Source organism: Stenella coeruleoalba, assembly GCF_951394435.1.
Source record: "Stenella coeruleoalba genome assembly, chromosome: 18".
NCBI classification, from domain to species: Eukaryota; Metazoa; Chordata; class Mammalia; order Artiodactyla; family Delphinidae; genus Stenella; species Stenella coeruleoalba.
Window position 1 is genome coordinate 68,573,688 of NC_137164.1, and position 27,358 is coordinate 68,601,045.

The window sequence follows — 27,358 nt, forward strand, 5'->3', positions numbered from 1 at the left end:
AAACTGATTAAGAGAAGAAAACAGTTTTGTTTTAGAAACTTGCTTGAAATTTGAGCAACTGATCAAATTCTGCTGATGCCTAAATGGTCTTTTCTTATTAATTGTATTTTGGCCTACATGTTTCCTTTTTAAAAAAACTCAATGGAAAATCCTGTTTGGCAATTGATTTCTTGAAATCTAGCACTATGCTTAGGCTAAGCAAAAAAATTTAAGTACAGAACTGGGAGTTCCAGAGCCTAAAACAAGTCAGCCCTTAATAAGGAAATCAACATATAAGCAAGTGTGAATTTTTTTAAAAAAAAGAAAATATAATGTCATCATCTCTGGTTCTGCGTTAGCATACTCCTTGTGCCTGCCAGTGTTAAAAACAGCACCTAATGTATAGTAGGTTCTCAATAAATACCTGCTGAATGAATGAATGAGTGAATGAATGAACATCAGAGGACTATCTACAGTCCTTGCTTGAGCATTGCTCAGAGATGGAGACTGCATATCTCAGGTCTTCCAGAACATTCCTGATTTCAAAAGTCCCAATAAAAACACAACAGAGTGGTGAGCAAATTACATCTCCCAAACTACCTCAGTCTTCAGAAATGCTGCTTATACAATCCGTTTAATTTTTGGACGATACAGCATATAGTAGAGAGGAGTGCTTTAGAGTATGGTTTAGTTGGGTTGACTTGAGTCTGAATCCCCGACTTGCCAAATGCTACATGAGCTTAGGCATGTTGCTTATATCATGACCCCCAGTTTCCTCTTTGGTAAATTGAGAGTTTTTCAATTATATGCGGCTGCATAACAAACCACCACAAAACACAGTGGATTCAAACAACCACCACTGATTGGTTCATGATTCTCTGGAAGCAACTGGTCTAGGGTCCAATAGGTGATTCTTTGTTGGTCTCACCTGGGTCACTCATACGGCTGTCGTCCAGAAGGTCATCTGGGATCACAGAGTCTGAGAAGGCTTCACTCACATATTGGGGCAAGGGCTTGCTGTCAAGTGGGGGGCCTCAGCTCCTGTCCACACAGCCTCTCATTCTTCTCTAGGCTACTTGCCCTGAGCATCTCAGAGCAGCACTCCAATGGGCAAGACAGGAAGCTGCTGGGCATCTGGAGACCTTGCCTCCAAAGCTTATACAATGTCACTGCATCACATTTTCTTGGGCAAAGAAATCACAGGCACCAGATTCAAGGGGAGGAGAAAGACTCCACCTCTTGATGGGAGGGGCAGCAAAGTCCCAGGGCAAATGGGGCGTGTGTCCGGGGATAGGTGGATGTCACTCTGCCCTTGCAGATAATTTACTAGAAGAAGTAATCGGTGAGTTATCTGAATATTTAAAAAGGCAATACTTTAAAGGGGCTATAAATGCTATTTTATTTTGTTTTTATTAGTCTTTTGTAAGCATAATGATCTTTTCCCCTTCTTTCACTCATTTTCAGTAATGTTTTCTGGCTAAAACAAGGCATTGGAGAATAACTGTTAGTTTTGATTCTGACTTTCTAAGCAGTGTCTTTAACCACTGAGGCTCTTACCCCCATTTAATTAAGGAATACCCATTTAATCAAAACAATCAAGGTTCATTAGGTTCTATGTCTAGCCTATCACTCATTCTTCAAAAATGTCTTACTTAACGTCAATGACAGATTCAAGGAACATAGTCTGTGTACTTGAGAGACCACAGAAAGGAGATGACTTTCAGGGGTGTATACAACCAGGGTAACTTTTCTTTGAAAATTTCATGTTTAGAGTTTAAGGGGCTTTGAATCAGGGAAGGAGAGTCTAGATTTTATCACAAATCTACATAAAAATAAGAGATGTGTTGCACCTCTGAGCTTCCCAAGTCTAAGGGATGTAAGAAGAGGTGAATATAAGGATTGCCAAGGATTCTAGGCATCTGTGGGAAGATACAATTAAAAAAAAGAAGCACAAGCTGAGTAGTTTTTCCTACCGTTAGTCTAGTCTAGGGGTTGGCAAACTTTTTCCGTAAAGGATCAGATGGTAAACATTTTGTCTGTATGGACCACAGCATTTCTGCTGGAACTCTAGAAATTCTGCTGTATTGTCAGAAAGCAGCCATGGACCATAGGGAAACAAACGGACATGGAATTGCAATAAAACTTTATTTACAAAAACAGGCAGTAAGCAGGATTTGGCTCACAGGCCGGTGGTTTGCAGATCCTAGTCAGTTATAAACATACAATTTCAGCACTGCTCTAACTCTTTAGAAGACCTGTGAGGACAAAGTATCTCAGCTTAGAGATGGCTTTACTGGCAGCATCTTTAAGCAGTGCAGGAAATAGGAAAACATTTTTCAAAATTTTATTTCCAATGAAGGTGTACACGGAGGAGACAAAACACCAGTAAACAGAACATATACCAGCACAGTAAAATGTGAGTATATGTTAAATTGTGTTGTATGATCATGAATGCTTTGCCAGGACTAAAAGGAGGTAAGCTGATGCCATGGAAATAATATAGATAATAAGACAGATACGCATGAGTTTTGGTCCTATTCCTCTCACTTTCTAACTGTGTGACTTTAGAATAGTTTGCTCTATAATTCATTCATTCATTTAGCTGATAACTATATATTTAATAAAAGTGATCATTATAATCATAGCTAAATTTTACTGAGCACTCATTAGGCATGAGGATGAGAATAATCTAATCTTCCTGCTACCCTCTGAGATATGTATGATATTTATCCCGATTTTAAAGCACAGAGAGGTAAGTAACTGTCCTATGTCACCCACGAATGAGATGCAGACTCCAACCTGAAACTGAGTCTTTCCCTTCCTCAGGTTAGAAACACATCTTCAAGGGCCAGAGAGCTTTCTCCCCCGGGTGGGGGGGGAGTCACCTCCCTCTTCCCAGCACAGTTTTGATAAGCAGGGCTCCTGTATTAGAACTTGCAGCCCCAGGAGAGGTGGGAGTCGCCTTTCCTCTGGCTCTACTGGCCTCAAGGGAAGAGCTGTGTTAGGGCTTTCCTAAATGACATCATTCCTTTTTGCTCCAACTGATTAGATGGTGGAATTAATTTAATTTCATAGAGAGTCCAGGGAATTATGCTCCACTGACTGCCATCACCAGCAGGGAACGTTTCCATGACTGTCAACACAAGGCTTCTCTGCTGGTCTGCTCACTTTTGTTTCACAGGAGTATGTGGCTTAACGTGGAAGCCACTTAATTTCAGTGAACAATGTACTTAAAGGCTAGAGTCATATTTGCATTAAATTTACATTTTCAATCAAAAGGTTTCCACAGAATGTTGATTGAAAAAGGCAATGTGTCTAATACAAAATTTTCCTAAACGTGATCAACCTGTCCTCAAAGATAATAATGAGCTCACAGAGAGTTAGAAAGGAAGAACAGGAAGCTTTGCTTCTCTTGGAGGACTGAATGAGCTAATTGGGAAGACGGGTAAAACACACACACCCACACACACACACATACACGCACTCACCCTAGTGGGAAAGAAATCGAAGTAAGCACTGACTTTATGCACAAACCTTGGTGTCATGGTTCAGACAGAGGGAGATAAATGCTGCTAGTGCAATGGGGAAGCTACTGGAAAGGAGGCCTGGAAGGTGAGTCCTAGACTGACAGGGCCAGTAGGAGGGAGGCATTCCAGGGAGAATGGAATGAAGAATTCAAAGAAAAGAGAATGAACTGCTGGTGTTCAGAAGAGGACAGAATACAACACGGCCTATGTTATTTTTTTTTACTTCCGTATCTATGCATATTGGAAAGGAATACCTTATACTTTGTGAAACTCACTCTCACACAATAAGGGCTGGACTGTGAATTTATTTTGAGAAATAAACCATGAGTTATCTATTATGTTAAAACTGTGCATACCCTTTGACCCAGAAATTGCTCTAGGAATCTGTTTCTAGGAATACTCACACAGGGCTGGTGGCACAGTGGTTAAGAATCTGCCTGCCAATGCAGGGGACACAGGTTCGAGCCCTGATCCAGGAAGATCCCACATGCCGTGGAGCAACTAAGTGTATGCATCACAACTACTGAGCCCACGTGCCACAGCTACTGAAGTGTGTGTGGCTAGAGCCCGTGCTCCATAACAAGAGAAGCCACCACAATGAGAAGCCCGCACACCGCAACTAAGAGTAGCCCCCGCTCGCTGCAACTAGAGAAAGCCCGCGAGCAGTAATAAAGACCCAGTGCAGTCAAAAATAAAAATTAATTAATTTAAAAAAAAACATTCACTTTATAAAAAAAAGAATACTCACACACATGCACAGGACATGTGTGTGTGTGTGTGTGTGTATATTCAACACAGAATTACTTGTAGTAACATACTGAAAATCACTTAGGTGTCTATTGGTAGGGAAATGGTTACAGGTGTTTTATTAAATATCATGAAACATGAAGATGAAAGAAGGAAGGAAGAAAGGAAAGAGAGAAAGGGAGGGGATTATATATGGCAGAATTTATTACTTTCATTAAATCTCATGTTATTTGAGATTCTTTAATTTCTCAAATTATTTTTTAATTTCTTATTTTTAAATTTCTCTTGTGTTTATTTTTTTCACATCTTTATTGGAATATAATTGCTTTACAATGTTGTGTTAGTTTCTGCTGTATAACAAAGTGAATCAGCTATATGTATACATATATCCCCATATCCCCTCCCTCTTGTGTCTCCCTCCCACCCTCCCTATCCCACCCCTCTAGGTGGTCACAAATTGAAGCATTATTTTTATAATCTACAAATACTTAACATATAACTATAAGCATGCTAATTTCTTGGAAACCACTAGATATTTCCAATGAGTACTGTCTTCTATGTATCATGTGAAAAAAATCATCACTTCATGCCCTCAGAAATCCACTTTCAAAATTCCTTCTTTCACTGTCCAATGAAAAGTCACTCTAGCAGCTGCCTTTTCTAATCCATTCAGCAAGAACTTCTGAACACCTATCTGCTACATACTAGACAGTGTATATCTTTTTTAAAAATCATGTCTGCAATTTCTATCTTTACACCCCCTTTTTTCCTAATATTCTGAATATTTATCTGCATATCTAATCTTAGTTTAAATTAGTCTGTGACACTGTCAGAATCTAATGAAACCCTAAGACTTAGTTCCTTTAGAAAACCTCGAGCACACACTTTTGCATGTAACCTGAGGGCATTTATGATGACTGAACCCAGGGATAAAACATTGGTATTTGACCAAACACTCTCATAACTATTTCTCTTATTGAAGCTTCTGGATTTTATCCTCTATTTAACAAAAATACATTGTTTTCCCTGTCTCATGATAAAGGAATTCCTTCAGAGATCAAGTAGAGAATTATCACAGATTAAAGTAAGCACTTTTGGTTGAATTCTAGTACCCTAGTTTTATCTTCTACATGTGTTTTCATAAAAATCAGTAAATAATTCCAGTAGCAATGCAAAACATAAAGATTAATGCAGAGAAAATGACCCTTTGGTGCTTTTCCATGAAGTATTATAAATCTCAATTACATAATTTATAGATGAGTCTTTACTGTGTCTTTTTTGCAACTGCAATAAAAATGTACATTCTGTAATAAATCATAGTTATAGACACAGAATAATTTTCTATTTTCTATTCATTTGTAATGTTTTCATCTGATATCACATACAGCCACATGAAATATGGTTTAACATCATTTAAATCTGAGGAATCAATTTTTAGCAGCAGCATCAAGGCAGTTCAATTTACATTCTATTATGATCTGAATAAAAGTAATTTCCTTTCACCACATTTTATGTCATTTAATATCAGATGTAATAAGAGACAAATTATGAAAATAATAGCATGCCAGTAGACAAAAACATAGGAAGGAATTTTAAAGTAAAGCAAATCCTAAAACTGAAACATTAGACTGTGTAGGTGGATTCACTGTCAATCCTCCTGCAGGAAAATACAGGGGTAATTCCAAGCACCGAACACCACCAGGGATGAAAATAACCACTGATGTTATTTCTCATCAATATTTAATAAACCTGATTTATGACTCACACAAGGAGCTGAGTTTATATCTTGTAGCCAATACTACCCAAAGTTAAATGAGGAAAATACCACAAAAGTAAGTAACAGCTAAAATATATTACCCCTTGGAGAAAAATGCTAGTCCCAAATTTCAGTTTCCATAGTAGCCTTCTTCAGAAGGGACTTGGGCGTATCTGTATAAGAATCTAGCAGGCTGCAGTCTACTCTAATTTTTTCATTTTCTTGAAAGGCCCAATTAATTTATTATTGCCAGAAAAAAAATTAAAAAATTATAAGTCATCCCTTAAGTTTGTATTTGCATTCAAGACTCACATTTGGACTTCTGTGACGTTGATGATCTGTGGTTTTTCTACCTCGTATTTTTAGGAGGGCTTTTAAAATTTTGTTTGTTTTTTGGGTTTTTTTTTTTGCGGTACGCGGGCCTCTCACTGTTGTGGCCTCTCCCGTTGCGGAGCACAGGCTCTGGACGTGCAGGCCCAGCGGCCATGGCTCACGGGCCCAGCCACTCTGCGGCATGTGGGATCTTCCCGGACCGGGGCACGAACCCGTGTCCCCTGCATCGGCAGGTGGACTCTCAACCACCGTGCCACCAGGGAAGCCCTAGGAGGGCTTTTTTATTTTAAGAAGAGCTTTATGGTTTTTATTATTTTTTTATAAAGAGGACAAATAAGTTAAATATTCTTTACTAATATGTCTAATAAAGAAATTAACTAATATGCATTTTCAAAATCAACTTAAATAAAACTGTTGGTTAATTTGCAGTATTTAGAAGGCAAACTTAACAGCTGCTAAATAGTGAGTCATGGGTATGAAATATACAGGGTGGGGAACATAGTCAATAACTATGTAATATCTTTGTCTGGTGACAGATGGTAACTCGATTTATCGTGGTGATTATTTTGAAACATATAGAAATATTGCATCACTATGTTGTATAACAGGAACTAACATAGTGTTGTAGGGCAATTATACTTCAAGAACCAACCAACCAACCAACAAACAAACTCATAGCAGAAGAGACCAGATTTGTGGTTACCAAAGGCAGGGGTAGAGGGAGAGGGAATTGGATGAAGGTGGTCAAAAGGTATAAATTTCTACTTATAAGATAAATAAGTACTACGGGTAAATATAATAAACACTACTGTATGTTATATATGAAAGTTGTTAAGAGGGTAAATCCTAAGAGCTCTCATCACAAGAAAAAAAAGCAAACTTAAATACTCATATCTCAGAAAGAGAAAGTTAAGTTCAAATACACAGGAGAAGTTGACACATGTAGGTGTAGATTACAAATAGTAAATAGATGTATCACAGTAGAATTTTGAATTTAGTTCAAATAAGTATGAACCTGACTGCAATGTACCAGATAACATATTTTGTTACTTTCAAAGTTTTCTCCCACATCTCTAGTCAATGTGCCTACAATCTCACTTTGTATCAAAAGCATATTTACTCATTTTTGCTGCTATTGCCTCTAATCCTTGACCAAATGTCCATAGCTCGGTAAGTATCTCGTAAAATTGCATTGCTGCCCAGGTATATTCTTTTTGTTTGTTTTTTGTTTTGTTTTTAAATTTTTTATCTTATATTGGAGTATAGTTGATTAACAATGTTGTGTTAGTTTCAGGTATACAGCAAAGTGATTCAGTTATACATACACGTGTATAGATATCTGTTCTTTTTCAAATTCTTTCCCCATTTAGGTTATTACAGAGAATTGAGCCGAGTTCCCTGTGCTATACAGTAGGTCCTTGTGGGTTATCTATTTTAAATATAACAGTGTGTACATGTCAATCCCAAACTCCCAATCCATCTCTCCCCCCATTCTTATCGATTGTTTATTATGTATCTGGCATCAGGCAAAAGGTTTTCCATCCCTTGTGTTTTTTAATTCTCAAAATAAATCCGTAAGGTATCATTATTCCCAACTGGTAAGTGACAAGAAAGAGATGAGAAAGAATTGATTTGCCCACAGTCACACACACAGGCCACAGTTGGGAGCCAAGGCCTACTGCATTCTTCCCATCTGGTAACCATAAGTTCATTCTCTAAACCTGTGAGTCTGTTTCTGTTTTGTAAATAAGTTCCTTTTGTTTTTTGTAGATTCCACATATGATATTTGTCTTTCTCTTCTGCCTTACTTCACTTAGTATGATAATCTCCGGGTATATTCTTTTTATGTTGAAATTCGTCCACATAATGAACACAGATCACACACCAACTCCCTTGCAAGGGGCTAGATTCAAAGGCAGAGACCAGCCCTGAGTGGCCCTCGGTTTGCAGTGGACATGACCCTTCTTCACACTCATCCCTGTGTCCTCAAGACTTCAGGATGAGAAGGCAGGATGTCTGGTGGATTATTACATTGGAGAACATGTCTCCTCTCCCACCATCATGAGACTCTACAATGGACCAGCCATCCTGACAAGCCACAGGGAATGGCGGTCACTCTTGGCTGACCTCACAGATAAGGCAGAGTTTGCAGACAGAAAACACAGGCTTTGACCTTGGCACACGGGGCAGTAGGCCTTGGCTCCCAACTGTGGCCTGTGTGTGACTGTGGGCGAATCAATTCTTTCTCATCTCTTTCTTGTCACTTACCAGTTGGGAATAATGATACCTTACGGATTTAATTTGAGAATTAAAAAACACAAGGGATGGAAAACCTTTTGCCTGATGCCAGATACATAATAAACAATCGATAAATGATAGCAGTAGTTGTCATAAGTAATGACAGTAATTATAATAATAAAGACTGTCTGCTGGACAATGAGTCACCGTAAGAACATGGTGTTTGTTATTTCCTGGCTTTATCTTTGATTACGGTGTAGATAGAATAAGGAAGATAGTCCACTATATACGGTCCATGTAGCATTAAAAGCATGTATAATTTTTTTTTTTTTTTTTTTTTGGTACGCAGGCCTCTCACTGTTGTGGCCTCTCCCATTGTGGAGCACAGGCTCCAGACACGCAGGCTCAGCGGCCATGGCTCACGGGCCCAGCCGCTCCGTGGCATGTGGGATCTTCCCGGACTGGGGCACGAACCCGTGTCCCCTGCATCGGCAGGCGGACTCTCAACTACTGCGCCACCAGGGAAGCCCACACGTATAATTTAAATGGTTTTTTGATTAGCTATCTTCCAAATGCCCTGTTTATAGGTTGATCTTACTTATGGGCTTCCTTTTTCTGATATAAATTGTTTCAATCAGGTTTAGTTCATTCTGACATTTTAAAAATTGAGCTTTTCTTTTTTGTTCTTATGATTCTGAAGGCAAACAACCAAAAAATGCCTGATAGCTATTTATTTCCTGAGCGACTCCCAGGGTGAATTTTATCATTAAATGACATTCATTGGATTGTTCTATCGAAAGGAAACATGTTTTGTTTTTTACCTGACTGTACAATGAATGGAGAGTTAAAAACCACCACCTGAATAGCTTTGTATTCATCTTCTGTACCCAATTTCTTACCCTCTTTTGAAATATCGTGACAAGAAAATTGCCAGTTTCTTGGGCTGTGATTTCCTTCCCACACGTGATGGATCTTGTTGTTGCTTTTTGTTCTAACTGGCACATCACATCTGTTTGCATAGCTGTCCTCTCCACCAGCATTTTACCAAAGGTGAGTGACGCTAACCTCCTACTACAAAATTAAGAATACAGCTAAGCTTTGCAAGGTATTTTTTGAGTTTCCTTCTGAATTAAACACTGATCTGAAATGTAAAAAGGTCTGAGGGAGACAGTAAGTTATGGGGTGAGTCTGCGAATCATGAGGAGGGAGTTTAGCCCTGACTGGTGTGGAGTTTTCTGGAATTCTGACCAGTCTGGCTCTGATGCTCAGTTTCTCCACCTGGAAAACTGTGTCAGTGAGTCACGGGACTGCCTCATCTTTTCCAGCTCAAAGCTCCTCTAATTCCACGTTTAGTGCCATCACAGAAAACTGCAGTGTCTCGGGTTGTGCGTCCTGCATGTTGATGAGCGTGTGGTAAGACACAGGAAGAGACAGGCTGCAAGGGGGGTAAATACTCAGAAAGCGGAAGTAGACACATTTTCTAAATAGACTAAGTGGATACGATTTGTTTGGTTTTACCTCTACAGCATGGGTTTTTTGGGTGTCCTCTGTCCCCAGACCTTTACACTGCATGCTTACTACCTACATCCACACACACTCGCTTCAATCACAGAATCTGAGTGTCTGCTAAACAGATTCTGTGATCTTCAAATACGTCCTTTCAATAACGTCTATTCCTCAGTAGGCCTAGACCGTGGGGGTGCGGGGTGTCTCAGGTGCACAGGCGAATGTCTTAGAGCGGATGTGTGCGTTGAGGTCCGAAGAATGAGCCACAGGAAAGGTTCCCCTGAAACGATGATGCAGAGGTCTGTAAATGAGAAGCAGCCAGCATCTCAGTCACCCTTTGACCCAGGGATTTAGGGGAGGACAGAAGACTGAGCTTCCACTGAGTGCTGGAAGCAGTCCCGGAAGCGGCGCAGCCGTGGCTTCTTCTCAGTGCCCTGCCAGATGCCCTGCTTAGGGCTGTGGAAGGAGCATCTGTTGAAAGGCTGCTAAAGACACATGTGGCTGGAATCTGGGGCCCACAAGTTCAAATGCGTAGGGATAAATAAAATTACATATCCGGAGCCTTAATGAAACTGTAAAAATTCCATGGTACAGGCTAAATAGGGATAAGAGACAGGTAAAACACCAGAGTGAGGATAATTTTCAGAGTGGCAAGAGAGGAATAATTGATTAACAAAGACTAAACACCACCAGAATGTAAAGTGGTACAGCCACTATGGAAAACACTTATGGTTCCTCAAAAAACTAAAAATAGAGTTGCCATATGATCCAGCAATCCCACTCCAGGGCATATATCTGGACAAAACTCTAATTCAAAAAGATACATGCGCCCCGATGCTCATAGGAGCACTATTCACAATATCCAGGACATGGAAGCAACCTAAGTGTCCATCAACAGAGGAATGGATACAGAGATGTGGTATATATATACAATGGAATATTACTCAGCCATAAAAAAGAATGAAATAATGCCATTTGCAGCAACATGGATGGACCTAGAGACTATCATATTAAGTGAAATAAGTCAGAAAGACAAATACCATATGATATCATTTATATGTGGAATCTAAAATATGACACAAATGAACTTATCCACAATGCAGAAACAGATTCACAGACAGAGAAAACAGACTTGTGGCTGCCAAGTGGGAGGGATGGATTGGGAGTTTGGGATTAGCAGATACAAACTATTATATATAGAATGGATAAACAACAAGGGCCTACTGTAGAGCACAGGGAACTATATCCAATATCCTGTGATAAACCATAATGGAAAAAACCTGAAAAAGAAGGTATATATATGTATAACTGAATCACTTTGCTATACAGCAGAAATTACCACAACATTGTAAATCAACTACACTTCAATAAAATAAATTTTTAAAAAAGACTAAACAACCCCAAATATTGGCCCTCTATACACTGATTAGAATGAAGTAAAATTTGAGATATTAGTTAATGGCAGAATAATGCAAAGTTAAGAACACCTTGTTCCCATCCCCTCCACTCTTCTCCTTTGCTGTAAGATCCTGAACAACCTGAGGGACAAACTGGCTCAAAGAAAAGGGAATAATATCAGACATCGAGGTGCTAATCTGAAAGCATCTATATCCTGCCCTTCTTTGTTAAAGTGGTCACTTACTCTCAAATAACAGTGATGTATTCCTATTTTGCCACCGTATCTCTAATTTCTAGCTCATCGTGTGTCTGTGCTGTGCCAGACACTATTCTATGTGTAGTTTCTCAGTTGCTTCTGACAACCCTGTAAGGTAGGTCTATCACTCACCCATTTCACAGATGAGGAAATCAAGGCAAGAGAGGTTCCTTACTTTCCCAAGGTCACCACGCTAGTATACAGTACAGCCATGATCCAAACCCCAAGGCCATTATTTTAAGTTTGAATTTTTTCTAAAGTCGTTTTTGACTTTGTAATGCATTTTCATGGCAGGTATCCTTATGCCTCCATTGCTGGATTCATATATTGTATAAAATGATACTAGTTTTTTACTGCTAAGTATAAACATCCACATCCTCACCCTACCTCCCCTGTTGATCTTGTCCTCTGTTCCACACAATCACAGTTTGTAATATTTACACTATAGTCTGTAAATCCTACAGTTGTATTAGCTTTGCTCTTACAGTGAATACATACTAGAGACCAGGCCCATGACCAGTTATTCTTGATTGGCTGAATGGCTTCAAGAAGACTTCATGTAAAATGAAGTCTCGGAATTCTTGCCTCTTCAAAAATAATCAAAAAGGGTTTGACACATTCTTTCCCTAAGGACCCTGTAAGCATTGTGACGTTATATCTGAGAGCTGAATATTGACATGAAGTTTCAGGCCCCTCTGATGGTCTGCCTTAGAACTGACTTGATCTTTTCTTTTTTTTCAAGATACCCAATGGATGTTTTCTTTAGCTTTGAATTCTAGCATCTTTACTAAGACAGGCCTAAGTGTTGACTGTTCTCTGTCAATTTACTGAGTCAATTTGTACCCTTTTAATGTGTATATTTAAGTCTTCTTTTTCTGCAATTCTTTTGAGTTATATATATCTTGAGTATTTTTTTTCAATTTTAAATATACTGAAAGGCACATTTTTATAGAAATGGTCCTGATTCTTTTTTATTATCCTTCACCTTTGACACTGATTTTGACAGCACCAGATATTTGTCTTGTTTCACGTAGGGAAGGGTGAAGTTATGCTGTGGGGTAGAAGTGAAGATTTTCACAAGTTGGGTGTGTATCGGTGTTGCTTCAGTGGTTCATACTCGGCATGCACGCTAGAATCACCCAGAGAACTTTTTAGAGCCATCTGTGCCTTCAATCACTGTAAGGTTTCGATTTAATTGGCCTGAGAATGATGCTTGAGAATCGGTGAGGTCATCGTAAGGTAAAGCCAGATTTGCAAAGCTGGAGTCTTTCCCTCATCCTAGTCTATGCTGATCAGCCGTCTTGGGGTGCCCACAGCTCTCTCTCTCCCAGCTGCCTGCAGAATAAGGGCCTCTCCTCTGTGATGCCACATGAATTCCAGAAAACTCCTACCGTCAGCTACACAGTGATGCCCTGACTCGAAGAGAGGACTATTCTGCTTCTGTGGGAACACTGGTCATTTTATTTCATTTTATTTTTATTTTCTATAATTTAATTTTTATTGTTGAATTTTTAAACTGAATGAACGATGAACACTGGTTGTTGTAGAACGCCAGTCTTCTTTCCGCTCTGAGGTCCTCAGTAGCCAGAGTCTTTTCGGGAAGTTTTCTGTTAGACACCTGGCCCTCTGATATTGGGGTTTACAGTTATAAGCTTTTCAGAGTCCTTAAATATGGACACTGCATTTCTGTTTCTCAGTATCCTTGACGTTTGGATGATTTTAGAGACGAAAAGGTCTCTTTACTCCGCAATCTTACAATAGGGGCTCTCTGTAATTTTTTCTACCTAATGACTCTGGCTCTTAATATAGTTTTAAAAATTGAGTTTTTCAACATCATCAATATTAAATTTTAATGAGACATGAAGCTACTTATAAATAAAATTTTATAAATGCTTGAAATTCAATGTATTGCATGATAATTTGGACTAGTAAGAAAAGGAAACATGCTCCTTTAAATTAACCATGATTACTTATATAGAGAGTACACTGGCCAAATTTAAATACACAGTTAGGTACCTAATTATCTTCTAAGTTTAGCTGCATGCAGAAAGAGATGATCACATGTACCTAATAAAATTAATTTCCTCATTTTGGTGAAACATTATCTTTTGTTTCCATAAGAACTTTCAAAATAATCTAAAACACTAGTTTGTGTATCTACATAGATACATAATATCAGGAAATAGTTACCAATTTCAATCTAAACTATAGGGACCATGTTAACATTTTTTGATTATAGTTCAAAGGCAACATTTTCATTATCTAACCATTAGTGCTACAATGATGCTGAATTCAATCATCGTTTGAGAAAAAGAAGCAAATAGACCAAATTAAGCTTGTATAGAAAGGGAAGTCATGAGGAAGAATGAACACTGCCAACAAAAGCAGACGAAATCAGGGAAAAGAACAATGAGAAAACAGCTTAATTTTCTATTATGGCTCTACATCCTAATACAAATATGACGTGTCACCTATGAATTCAAAAGGGTACATACTTTGGTCCATTAGTAAATATTTATAAAGGGTTTCCTACCAAGCAGGCATTGCTCCAGGCCCTGGAGACATGAAGATAAAAAGATGTGCTTCCTGTTTTCCAGGAGCTTAAATCCTTGGGAGATCAATGTGCAAATAAACAGTAGAGCTACAGTAAGATTACTGCCTTTGTGGGAGCTTACCACCCTCCAGGGCAATTCCCTCCTACAGCTGGGCTTCTTAAGCCCACAGGCTTTAGAAGGAGACTTCCTTGCTCAAAGAGATATTGTCCCCTACATTAGGTGAAGCTACTGTAAGTCACAGTGAAAAAAAGATAAATCCACTTTAATATAATGCAGCAGTTGGAGTTTAGGCACAACTGCTGCATTTAAAATGGTCAGGGGGCGATTTGATTTAGCAACATGATTTTAAAGGCTTGGAGATTTCCAGTGCAAGGACAGCCTAACTCTTGAATGCTGGCCACTCTCCATCCAAGACATGGGCACACTCAGCCCCTAAAAGAAAGAGCAACAGGCTCTAACCAGCCATGCATGCCAGTCCTGCCCCAGCTGGGAGCTTGCTCCGAGCAGGTTACTAAATCTATAACGTATCTCATCTCCCACACCACACCTGTGATTTCCTGCTCATGCCTGAAAGTCACTGGCATAATCTTTGCACTTTTGAGACAGGGGGAAGGATGTAAGATTGATCCAAAGCCAGGGAAGTATAAGAGAGACAGCAAATTAAAATGCTTTACCTCCGTTGGCTTCTAAATTTTTATGAACCAGAAAACTGTATCATTGGCCAAAAGAAGAATGCCCATCTAACTATCAATACAATGCTGGAGATTTACTATGAGGGCATACTAAATATATAAGAATAAAATTTAGGGATTTATTTGCAAAATGCACTCTTTAAAAATACCAACTATTTATGCTTCTTTCAGCCCAATTTCAGTATTGTATTCAGTCCAAAGGCTGTAGCCTTGTGGTTTAGTTCATATATCTAGAACATATTCCTCACTCAGTGCAAGATCTTCACATGTTCTTTCTGAAATTCAAACACTTATCCCAGAGTTCATTATGCCATCCTGCATAACACTATCCAGGAGCTGCTAGGACCGAAGGCCAGGGTGGGAATAGGATTTATCAGCCACTCTGTCTGATGTGTGAAGGTGGATGGGCTGGGTTTGAAACAGTTTCCCTCCTGGGTAGACAGGGGTGATGCACTCTTTCCTGGCTATGAGATCCCCATTGTACAGCTGGCCCATTAAAAAGTGAAACCACACCAAAAGACAGATTAAAAATAAGTAGATTTGGCTTCCAAAAGAGCACAACCACCATCCCATTACACACTGAAAGACTTTCCTCTTATGACCTGGGTAAAAGTGTCTAGAACTCTCTTAAATGTACCTGGCCCTTAAAACTTTAAGAAATAATTAAATTTTTTCAAATGACTCCAACAACTCTGCTATGAATGTTTATGTCCACTCCCTCAGCCCCTGCCATTCATATATTGAAGCTCTAACCCCCCAATGTGATGGCATTAGGAGGTGGGGCCTTTAAAAGTTGATTTGGTTTAGACCAGGTTGTGAGTCGTGGGGTTCTCATGATGGGATTAGTGTCCTTATAAGAAGAGACCAGAGAGCTTTCTCTCCCTCTCTCCCCACTCTCTCTCTCTCTCTTCCCCCCAACCCATCCCATAAGCACACAGAGAGAAGACAGCCATCTGCATGCCAGGGAGAGGGGTAACCAGACCTAAGGTGCATCCTGGTCTCAGACTTCCAGCCTTCAGACTGGTAAGAAGTAAATTTCTGTTGTTTATGCCACCCAGTCTACGATATTTTGTTATGGCTGCCTGAGCTGACTGAGACAAATTCTCAGAGCATAAAATAATTGTTTAGAATCCCATGTTTTTTTGCTTCAATCGTGAAAGATGTGCAACTTGCATGGAATTGTAACAAATGCAATGATACCAACTAAACGGCAGATGCCAAGTTCTTTCTTTACTGTGCGTGACGGCACGTTTCAGGACTTAATAGGACAAGCCACGAATCAATGTACACGTTTGGCACATCATATTCACATACAAGCATTTCCCATACCGCTGTTATATAGTTGATGCACATTCATTAAGTATCTCATTAGCTGTATCCTGTTCCAGAATTACTTTTCGGCTCTCACGCACTCCTCAATGTCTAGTATTTCAGTTACTTAAGACTTACCTTGCCTACTAGTTAAATGTGGAAGGAAACCAAGTCTTGTTGACTCAAAGGGTTCTTTGAGTCCACAACCCTGAACCTTACTCAACAAATAGTTTTAAATGCTATAATTAAGAATTGAGAGACTTTTAAGTCTATACAGACACTGCTGAATATACATAGACACAGACTGTATGTTATAGACTGTAAGGGAGAATATATTAAAACTTACAGTTGTGTTTCTTAAAAACTACAGCCAGTCTGAACATAAAATATCAATTATACAACTATTTTCTCCATTTCATAAACATTGTAAAATAGAAACTGAAAAGGTGTTTTATCAGTAAGACAGACCTATCTCATTAAAGCCACTGTAGCCCAGCTCTTGCCTGCTAAGTCCCAGATCTTCAAGGTCCATGCATTTAAATCCTGGGGGGCACTGGTAGCCTTCTTCCAGCTCTGGTGAGCAGTGTGTATCTGGGATAGCTAAACTATTCCAGGTTACATTTCTGCAAACAACACAGAAAAGGATCAGACAATTTCAACAAGTGTAAGTGTTGATTAAAATGCATAATGTAATCATTCTTCATTAGTAACTGCTGTATATGGACACAGATTTAAGATTCCTGATTCACGAATGGTATTCACAACATTAATGCCATGAACATTCTCAAACGATACCTGATTCATCCACACAGAAGCTCTTTATAAGAACATTATCGCCATGACGGTTTTTGTCATTGAAGACCAAGACTCAGAAAAAGCGAAGGAAGGAATTTTTCTGTAGACTTGCAAGGAATGTTAACTTGTCTGGGGACTCCTTGTTACCCACAAATCCTTCTCCTACTATGGGCACAAATGTTACTTCACTTCTAAGCAACAGTAAATGATGACAATCACTCTCCACATGGTACAAAAGTACTGTAAGTCTCATAAGTGATACTTGGCCTTCTTCTGGGTTGTCAGATGTTCAGTTTAGAAAAAACACCAGATACATAAAGTGAGACTGAAGGAATTAAAGATATCACATTGGAAAGAGAGAGATTATGGGCTGATTTAGTGATAGCTCCAGGACTATTACAGGGTTTTATTTATTTATTTTTTAGGTAGTTGGTGATATAATTACTTTTCATCTTTCTGGAGAACACACTGGACATTAAGTTGATGTAGAAGGATTTAGACGTGTAATGGATTTCTTGGTAGTGAGTACAGGTAACCACTGGAAAGGTGATTGTGGAATCTCATTCTGGGACCTTAAAATGGGCCCCAAATAGCTGCTATCTGAGATGACTGACATGGCTTGTGTAGGGGCCAAAGTTTAAGCTAGATGATTCCACAAACCTTACAAACCCATGACTTTATTATAGTCATTTCCCACTGCATCAATGTTTCCAGGCATTTCCTAAATGGGGACCAACCTTAGGACTGTCTCAGTCTCCTCTGCTTATGGCCAAATTGAGGCAGATGTGTTGGGTCACATTGCTTTTTTTAATATCCTCTTACATTCAGTTGGCCACTTCCCCTTATATAACATGTTTTCTCTAGAGTATGATGCCTAACTCTCCAGGATCCCTTAGCTGCTGGAGGCCACCATGCCCATGTGCACACACACACAATCTCCTGCAAAGACATACACAATTTTACACAGTCTTACGCACACACATGCACACAATCCCTGGTAATACACTGCCCAGTTCCATCTCAGTCAAAACAAACTTCTATGTTTACTCCTTCAGGGTTCTGCTCTTTGTTAGCAGCAAGTGAGCTAATTTGTCAATACATCTCAGGGAATGTTTAAATAATTGTCATATTTTAAGCTGGTCCTTTGGACCCCACATGCAAAAGGAAAGGCTCTGCTTGTGGAAATCACCACTTGGTTGTGTCAGAAAGATATGATTTTAGGCACACACATTACTTATTTCGCCTCCTTTTACATTCTTATATGCAGGCCAAATGATGCATCTTCGCTTAAGTCTAGCCTGACTCTATGTTCTTGAGTTTGTACCCACATATCAGAACAAAGTGGTAAGGGGACTGGGCTTCAGAGTTTCAGAGGAAGGCTTTCTGGGTTGGTTCCAAGCTCTGCCACTGACTGGCTGTGTGACTTGAATAATTTTAAATGTTTCTAAACTCGGTTTCCTCATCTGTGAAACAGGGAGAGAAGCTTGTGTGAGCTTTAAGTAAAATAAACCAAGTAATGCATTCATCACAGCACCTAGCGTGTTTCAAGCACTCAATAAATGCTTACTATAAATGATTATTAGTCATTACAATAATAAAATGTAACATAAATCCTGGCATGTGAAAACACAACAATAAAGGATTCTCAAAACAATAGAAGGAATTTTGGTACGTGATCCTGAAAGCATTTTGTTCACAGAATTGTGCAGCTGAAAGAAACCTTATAGATGACCTAGTTCTTAATTCGTAAGTGAGGAAGGTAAGGTGAAGTGCTGGAAGGGGAAAGTGTACTGGCCCATCAAAATCAGTAATTTTTTTTCACTTCCAATACTTTAAAAAGACAACAGCAGCAAATATCTGACAAAAACACTCTGTCTACACAAAACGGTTTCAAAAAACATCATCTTTCAGTTATTTGGATAACTGGACTCTGGCGCCAGTCTGTTGGGTGTGAATTCCGGCTCAGCCCTTACTACATGTGTGACTTTGCCAATCTGTGCCTCAGTTTCCTCATCTCTATGATGGTGGGAAAATACTTCCTTCAAGGAGCTGTGGGGAAAATGTTACATCTGTAAAATACTTAAAACAGGCACTTGGTAGACAATAAGTGCTAGGTGTGACCTATTGTAATTTATAGTTTGAAGTTTGTACATTCCCTAGATTGAACCCCTAGCCCTGGCAAGGACAGCCTCAGTTTCCACATTTCAAAAATGGGGATGGCAATTATACCTACCTTGTGTGTGGGGGTCTTAATGATTAAATGTGGTAATGTACCACTCTCAGAATAGCACTGGAAATAAGTTAATCACTCAATAATTGCTAACTATTTTGATCATTGTCATTAACTTATAAATATTAGGGTATTTTTTCCTCTTCGATTCCACTTGTTTTTTCTTTCATATTAGTACTGATTCCCATTTGAAGCACAACCCTCACCAGCACAGATAGTATTTTGAAATCTTTTGGCTTCGGAGGCAGCAGATTTGAAACATGTTATTTTTGCCAACATCAAGCTCTTAGAGGATGCCTATTAGAGACATATTTATTAGATGATTAATTGCTCTGGAACTTACGTATCTAAAACCACATGATAAATATCCTTTCTAAAAACTGAGATGAACATCATGAGTTTCAGAATATCTACTGGTTATTTATCTTAGTTTCATCTTCTCAGTTAACAAGAATTTTATAGATTTTATTTTTATTTGTTACTGTTAATTACTTCCTTGTTCATTTTCCCTCAGATAGTCAGGATAGAACAAGAGGCTCTCTGGAATTAGTGGGGGTGAAATTCTTTTTTCTTTTTTTTTTTTTTTGAATTTTTGAATTTTATTTTTTTGTACAGCAGGTTCTTATTAGTTATCTATTTTATACATATTAGTGTATATATATCAATCCCAATCTCCCAATTCATCCCACCACCACCTCCCTCCACCCCCGCCACTTTCAGGGGGGTGAAATTCTCACTCCAACCAGCCATATCCTAAATAAAGACAATGATTCTCCCAGTCATAATAAATATCCATTCATGCTTAAGTGGGAATCAATACTTTCTTACTCACAGCCCCCTAAAGACGTCCACGTTCTCACCTCCAGAACCTGTGAATATATTATCTTACCTGGCAAAAAGGAATTAAGGTACAGATGTGAACAAGGCTAAAACTCTTGAGTTGGGGAGATCATCCTGGATTACCTAAGTGGGCCCCACCTAATCGCACAAGTTCTTCAATGTGGAAAGCCTTTTCCGGTTGTGGTTAGAGAACTGTGCCTGTGTGGAAAGGAAGGCTCAGAGAGACGCAACGCGGCTGGCTTTGAAGATGCTAGTTCTGTCCATATGTCTCAGGTCATTCTCCTTTTCCATCTCCTCCTCCTGTAATTCACCTTCAGTACTGAGTTGCTCTGAGCTTGGTCCTTGGCTTTCATGATGCTCTCTCCCTATGCAATTAAGTCCACTTTCATAGTTTCAATTCTCTACCATCTTAGATGCCATTTTAGAGTCCCAGAGCTACATGTCAAACTGCCTGTTAGATCTCTCCACTTTGCTACACCACAAGCACCTCCAACTCTATGGACCCCATACTAAACTCAGACCCTTTGCCAACGTTCCCTCTCATCACAAGCAGCACCAGAGCACCACCATCCAAAGTGTTGAGCGATCCGGATATCTTGGAATCACCTTGATACCTTATTCTCCTGTCACCCTTATAACTAATCATCATGTTCCCTAAATATCCTCCAAAATATCTTTTGGGTTCATTCAACTCTCCATGTCCACCTCTACCTACACCAGAATCCGGCCTCCTAACTGGTCATTCTGCAGCCTCTTTCAGCCCTTCTTAACCATTTGCCACAGAGCACGTAGAGAGGCTTTTCATAATCACTGTCCTACATTGTGTCGGTCAGTGACAAATCTTTAATATGATCTACAAGACCGTGAAGGACCTGGCTCCTGCCCCTCCAAGTGTCCTAGCATCCAACCACGTTTGTCTTCCCCCAGCTCTCCATGAGCTCCATCTACTGCAGAACCTTCTCCCCTGCTTGGAAATCTCTCCTCCCATCTTTGCTTCGTTAGTCCCATTTTTTAAGCCTTCAGGGCCCAGCCTGAATGTCACCTTCTCAGGGGAGCCACCCTAAGTCACTCAGACTGGGTTAGGTTTCCCTATTAGAAATTCTCAAAGCACCCATGCTTTTCACTTCTGGCACTTGGGACCCGTGTCACTCATGTTTGTGTGGCCAACTCTTCATTGGATTCTTCCCAACTCGACTGTTGCCCAGTGTAACTTTCAATTTCATACAGCTCCGGACACAGTCTAAATTTATAGGCTGAATTTATTTGTGACCTTGGATAGACTGTGTTGTCCAGATCTTTGGTCCACATCAGTCTAGATGTTGCCATGAAAGTGTTTTTCAGATGTGATTAACATTTAAATCTGTAGACTTTAAGTAAAGCAGAAGACCCTCTATAATGTGGGTGGGCCTCATCCTATTAGTGGAAGGCCTTAAGAGAGAAGTCTCCAAAGAGGAAAGAATTTTATCTCCAGACTGCCTTTGGACTCAGGACTTCAATATCGACTCCAGCTGGAATTTCCAGCTCGCTGGCCTGCTCTGAAGATTTTGGTCTTGCTGGTCCCCACAATCACATGAGCCAACTGCTTAAATAAATCTCTTTTTCTCTCTATACGTATACACCCTACTGACTCTATTTCTCTCTGCTTAAGAGAGCTAACCCTAGAAATGAATTCCCGAAACGGACTGCTTGTTCTGCTATAGACATGGCATGCTGGTGCGGCTTCTATCCCAGGGAAAAGCAGGCTGGTCTGGCTGAACTTGAGACATCACAATGATACTACATATGATGTCTACGAAGGCAGCTACAGTCAACACTCTTTGCCAGGGGCTGGATCGGCAGGCTCTTCATTTCACATTCACGCAGTATGTTCCGAAGTGGCAGTGCATCATCTGAGAACTCAGCCCTCAAACAGGCAGCCTTAACCACTTACTCATACAGCCCATTTAGAACTTGTCTCCTAAGCATGCGCTTCTTGGAACCAAAGAAGAATTAAAGGTTTTACTCAAATACTCTGGAGGGACACATGCTGAAGATCACCTCACATACTGACAGAATTACAGTAAATATTTAAAAGTACAGAAATCAGTGTCAAGGAGATCTGGTTTTAAACCTTGCTTCTGGTACTTCCAAGCTGTTTCATCTTAGACATCTTCTTTAAGGAAACTGAGCTTCAATTTCCTTCTCTGTAATAAGGAGTGTAAAAGTAGAACACAACTTACCAGATTGTTACGAGTATTAAATGAGAAAATAACAGATACCAGTTGTTCAATGAAGGTTATTTCCACTAACAATAAATCGGAGTCATATATTAATAATTATATTAACTAGTTACTATAATTAACATATTAATTACAATATAATAATTATAAATTAGCATTGCATATGATTATAATATATAATAAATATATTATTAATCATATTAATAATAAAATCTATATTATTACATTATCCTCTTTTGGGGAAGTAAACATAAGATCAAAAGAAGTGCTATAGTATAATTGACCAAAATAAATTACTCGATTTCTTTTCGACCCTTTTCAAACTGTAGGATTTTCTTTTTTTATCCTGAAGACTCTCACAAATGCTTTTGCTCTTTTGGTGAAAATCACACAGGTATTAATTTTTCATATGGGAGTTTAGTTGATTCTCAAATATTTTCTTTTTTTTTTTGGCCATGCCACACAGCTTGTGGGATCTCAGTTCCCTGACCAGGGATTGAACCTGGGCCATGGCAGTGAAAGCCCAGAATCCTAACCAGTAGGCCACCAAGGAACTCCCTCAGATATTTTCTTACATTTACTTTTAAACCATTATCATCATATGAAAGGTTAATCTAACTGGTGGCTCAAGTGGTCTGCATCTTTGAGATGCATGTGCACAACAAATTTATAAGAGATATATGGAGTAATACAAATATATTGCATATCATTATTTTATAGATTCAGATGAGACTGAACCCCCTGGAATATAACATCAACATAGAGATAGAAACCAGGTGTAATATGGTTTTAATTTTCTCTACGACATACATTATGAAGAGTTTATGGGGCTTCCCTGGTGGCGCAGTGGTTGAGAGTCTGCCTGCCGATGGAGAGGACACGGGTTCGTGGCCCGGTCCGGGAGGATTCCACATGCCGCGGAGCCGCTGGGCCCGTGAGCCATGGCCGCTGAGCCTGCCCGTCCGGAGCCTGTGCTCCGCAACGGGGGAGGCCGCAACAGTGAGAGGCCCATGTACCGCAAAAAAAAAAAAAAAAAAAAAAGAGTTTATGGTTACGGATGTGGGTCTGTATGTGAAATAGGTTTATGAATGTGGGATTATAACATTGCAGAGGTTGGTTAAATGGCGGCACAAGCATGGGCTGGGAGTTCAAATCCCAGCTCCCTCGTTTACCATGTGGACACATTATTTAACCTCTTTGAGGCTGTGTCTTCATCTGCAAAATGGGGGAAATAATCCTTTCAGATTGTTCTAAAAAGTAGTTACAAGCAAAATATCTGAGACATAATAGGTGCTCCACAATCATTGCTATTAATTTATTTAGAAATCTACATATATCATCAGAGTACTTTCATTTCTTAAATATTAAAGAAAATGTTTCCAATATCCAAACTTGTTCTTATATCTCCCACTTGGCAGATATCTCAGCCTGAGCCCTGTAAGTTAAATAGAGCAGTCTTTTTTCATCTTTTCAAAAGAAGTTTAAATATTAATCAAGAAGACTTCACAGACCTTTGCATGAATTTGAGGCACTTATGATTTTACATATTCTACAAAATCCTCTCTTGATAAATCCATGGAAATTAAAAATTAATATTCTAAGTCCCATGTTTCTATTTTTAATTCTTCTGACCTCTCCATTTTTAAAAAACCTCGTTATGTTGTGAACGGAATTTATAAGACAATCATTCATTTATTTTATAAGTACCCTAAAGGGAAAACTTAAAAATTTTTTATTTGGACCAGCAATAGAAAACTGCCCTAAATCTGGCTTTATATTGTCTCTGGTCTAAGTCTTAGTGATATTTTATAAAATACCACCAAGTCCTAAAAACTGCCATTGGGTGGGGTAACCATAAAATGTATTGTCCATACTGAGGCTCTCCTGAGATCACAAAGGAAGTTATTAGTAATTACTCTGCAGCAACAGGGATACACCAGGATTGTCCTGGGTGCCTGTGACGTGTGGTCCCCTACCTCTGGGTCTTAAAGCTGATGGTCCAGTCATTACAAATATTCACCCAGACTCGTGGTTGAATCCTCTCTCCACATAGTAAACTTTTATGAACTTAACATTTACATTTCCTTACCTTAAAGCTTTTCTAATTATCTCAGTCTTGGGGATGAGATGTCATTATTTGATACTAAGCTATGAATAAATTTCTCTCCTTTCTCAGGAATGATAATCAGGTGTCAGGTAAATCTTCACCTTTTCTATTTCACCTACCAGCTCCTTTTTACACGTTCCTCTTTTAGCTTCAGGGAGATTTCTGCCAGCACGTTTGGCATTTTGCAACACCTGTTTCTGCCACAGGCCACTGCCCTCCTCAGCTCTCTTTAGGATATGAACTGCCTTGCTTAGTCAAATCCCATTACTTCTTCCATAATTGCCTTAGGTCACAATTCATTACCAGAGAAGAAGCTAAAGCTTTACTAGTAATGCTACAGAGGACACAGCTGAGATGCCCTTCTATCTGCTTTATAAGAAATCAGCTCCATTCAAAAGCAAAATTCCATGTATTGAATTCCTTCCTTATTTATCCTGTTTGCTTCACAGATTAAACATAATCAGTTCTGGAGGTCAGCCGTGAAACCTAGGACATACAGGTTTCTGAACAGGCGCATCTCTGCCTGAAAGCTCTCCTGTTATTAGGCTACAGTGCACGCAAATTAAGCAGAGGTTGGAACAATTGTTAAAGGATGATGATGAAGAGAAATGAGGTCATGACAGCAACTGGCAACACTTATCTCTGGAAACACAACCATCATACCAAAGCTTAATATCTGACTCAGAGATGTTTATGAGAAATTCTAGTTAAGAAGCAACAAAAGGAAAGAAAAAAGTTGGGAAATTCTTTTAAATGGGGATTTTTATATGTTTCATTCTGACTTTGGACACTGTTTGAGTCTCTAAAAAGAAAGCAAATTAATGTCTGGGCTGGAACTAACGGTAAAACTGTATTGACGGTTTTTCTGCTAATAAGCGAGACTTTAAAACTCAGTTAACACTGAACTGAAAATATAAAAGAAAAATGGTGGAAATGATTGGTCCTTGAAATAAGTCATCAAACTTATGAAAATTGTTTTCATCAGTAACACTGCTCATAAAACCATGTGGCCAATTACGTATTTTCTTCTCAAATAGTAAATTAAGAATCACATAAAGAGAAGGCAAAATCCATGTGTGTGTACACAGCCATTGGGCAGATTTTACAAATATAAGAAAGAGAAAACGCAGACGTCTCCCTATAACTGCTATGTCTCTAGTAACTGAAAAGTCTGCCAACACGTATGAAATTCTTCCCAGTGCACTCCTTTTTTTTAGGATAACGTAATGAGCTGGAGCTAATAGAATATGAGAGGTCTTTTAACATTTTTTTCAGACACTCATTTTTGAGAACAGAGTACAGCATGGAGCTGGCTAAGAGGACTTACTGAATGATTCAAAGACCATGAGTTCAGATGACACTCATACCTGTCTGCCGTATTTGTATTATATTTTCTATGTCAAAGTTAAGTTTGCAGCATGATGCCTGATCTCCTAGCTGGGTTAACAAGTTTGAGAATTCTTGCCCTTCAACTTGGTTTTTAATAAAATGGGAACTCTAAACCAGCCTCTTAAACTCACTGCGGTTAGAACACAGCTGCTTCCTTACCCAGAAGCTTTCTCTTTTCTTCACTTCTACGTCTATTGTCTCTGCCCACACGATATTTTTCCACCCTCATATTCATTCATGGAACAATCTATACATATTCTACAGCCCACATACATTTAAAAAAAAAAAAAAACTACCTACAGGTTTCCTTCCACGCATTTCTTCCCTCACCCACACAAGTCAACTCCCTTACTCACCACTTCCTTCAACTTTCCTATCCTGTGTTTGTACTAATTCACTGCTATCCTCTGCTTTTAAAGTTGCTTTTCTATTTTTTAACAATTTCTCCTTTGTCACTTTTAGCAACTTGCTTTTCTTCCTCTGTTCTTTTTTTATTTCCTCTTCTTTATCAATTTGTCATAAAGTTGTCATTATCTGTCTAAATATAACACATTATTAACCATGCCGTCAATAAATAGTTACTAAGTACTTACTCTGTGCTAGGATACTAGGTACTGACCACAGGGAAATGAATCTTATCGACCTTTTCCCAAATGTATCCTTAAGGACCTCACAGTGTAATGAGGAAAATAGGGAAAAAAATAGCTGTGAGTGCCAGAGTGCTAATTCTAGCAAGATGGACTACATTAAATTTAGCTCCTTCCACTACAAACAGCTAGATCTGTTGGATAAACACTAACATTTAAAAATGCATATCTGGGCTTAGAAGAAAGAAAAATACATTCCAAAATGGCAACATATAAGAGGAAACTAAAAACTAGAGGAAGGGAAATAAATGAGTTGACTAAATGGTGGTCTCAATGGGGACTAAGTACCCAGTAGCCATGAGCTTGGGTTTCAATGCCTACAAGAAGCAGAAGACAGGGTCCTAAGCCCATGTGAGTCCGGGAGCGGGAAATGGGACTCCCAGACATACAGACATATTATAATTTAAACGAGCTCCAGAGCGTGATATTGGTGAAGGGATCGTCAAACAGGTCAATCAGGCACAATAGAGATTATAGTTACAGACCCAAATATAGACAGGGAATTAGTAAATGAGAAACGTAGCGTTAAATTCTGTGAGTAATGACACACAATAAATAGTGCGGGGAAAACTGCCTTACCATATGATGAAAATCAGTTGTAGTAAGGTGTACGTGACATACAATCTATTGCACATATTAAAAAGAACAGCTTGATAAATTCTGACATATGCACAGAACCACACTCAAGAAAATGAACATACTGACTAATCCCAAAGGTTTCCTAGTGCCCCTTGGTCATCTCTTTCTCCTACCCTAACCCTTATTTCCAGGCAACCAATGATTTCCTTTATATCATCATAGACAAGCTTACATTTTCTAGAATTTTATATACA

At 39.1% G+C, this 27,358-nt stretch overlaps 1 protein-coding gene across 4 annotated transcripts in view; it reads right to left on the reverse strand.

The window, feature by feature from the left end:
• The window catches only part of NALCN (sodium leak channel, non-selective), a 293,846-nt gene that overhangs the window by 238,803 nt on the left and 27,685 nt on the right, over window positions 1-27,358 (reverse strand). For 2 of the 4 annotated variants that reach the window (XM_079902779.1, XM_079902778.1), the window contains one exon: window positions 16,767-16,921. The exons of 1 other annotated variant lie outside the window; for it this stretch is intronic. In XM_079902779.1, the coding sequence (XP_079758905.1) occupies window positions 16,767-16,921 (155 nt within the window). Of the gene's footprint in view, window positions 1-16,766; window positions 18,129-27,358 lie in introns of those variants that run through there. One more of the 4 variants, XM_079902781.1, reaches the window with a different exon arrangement.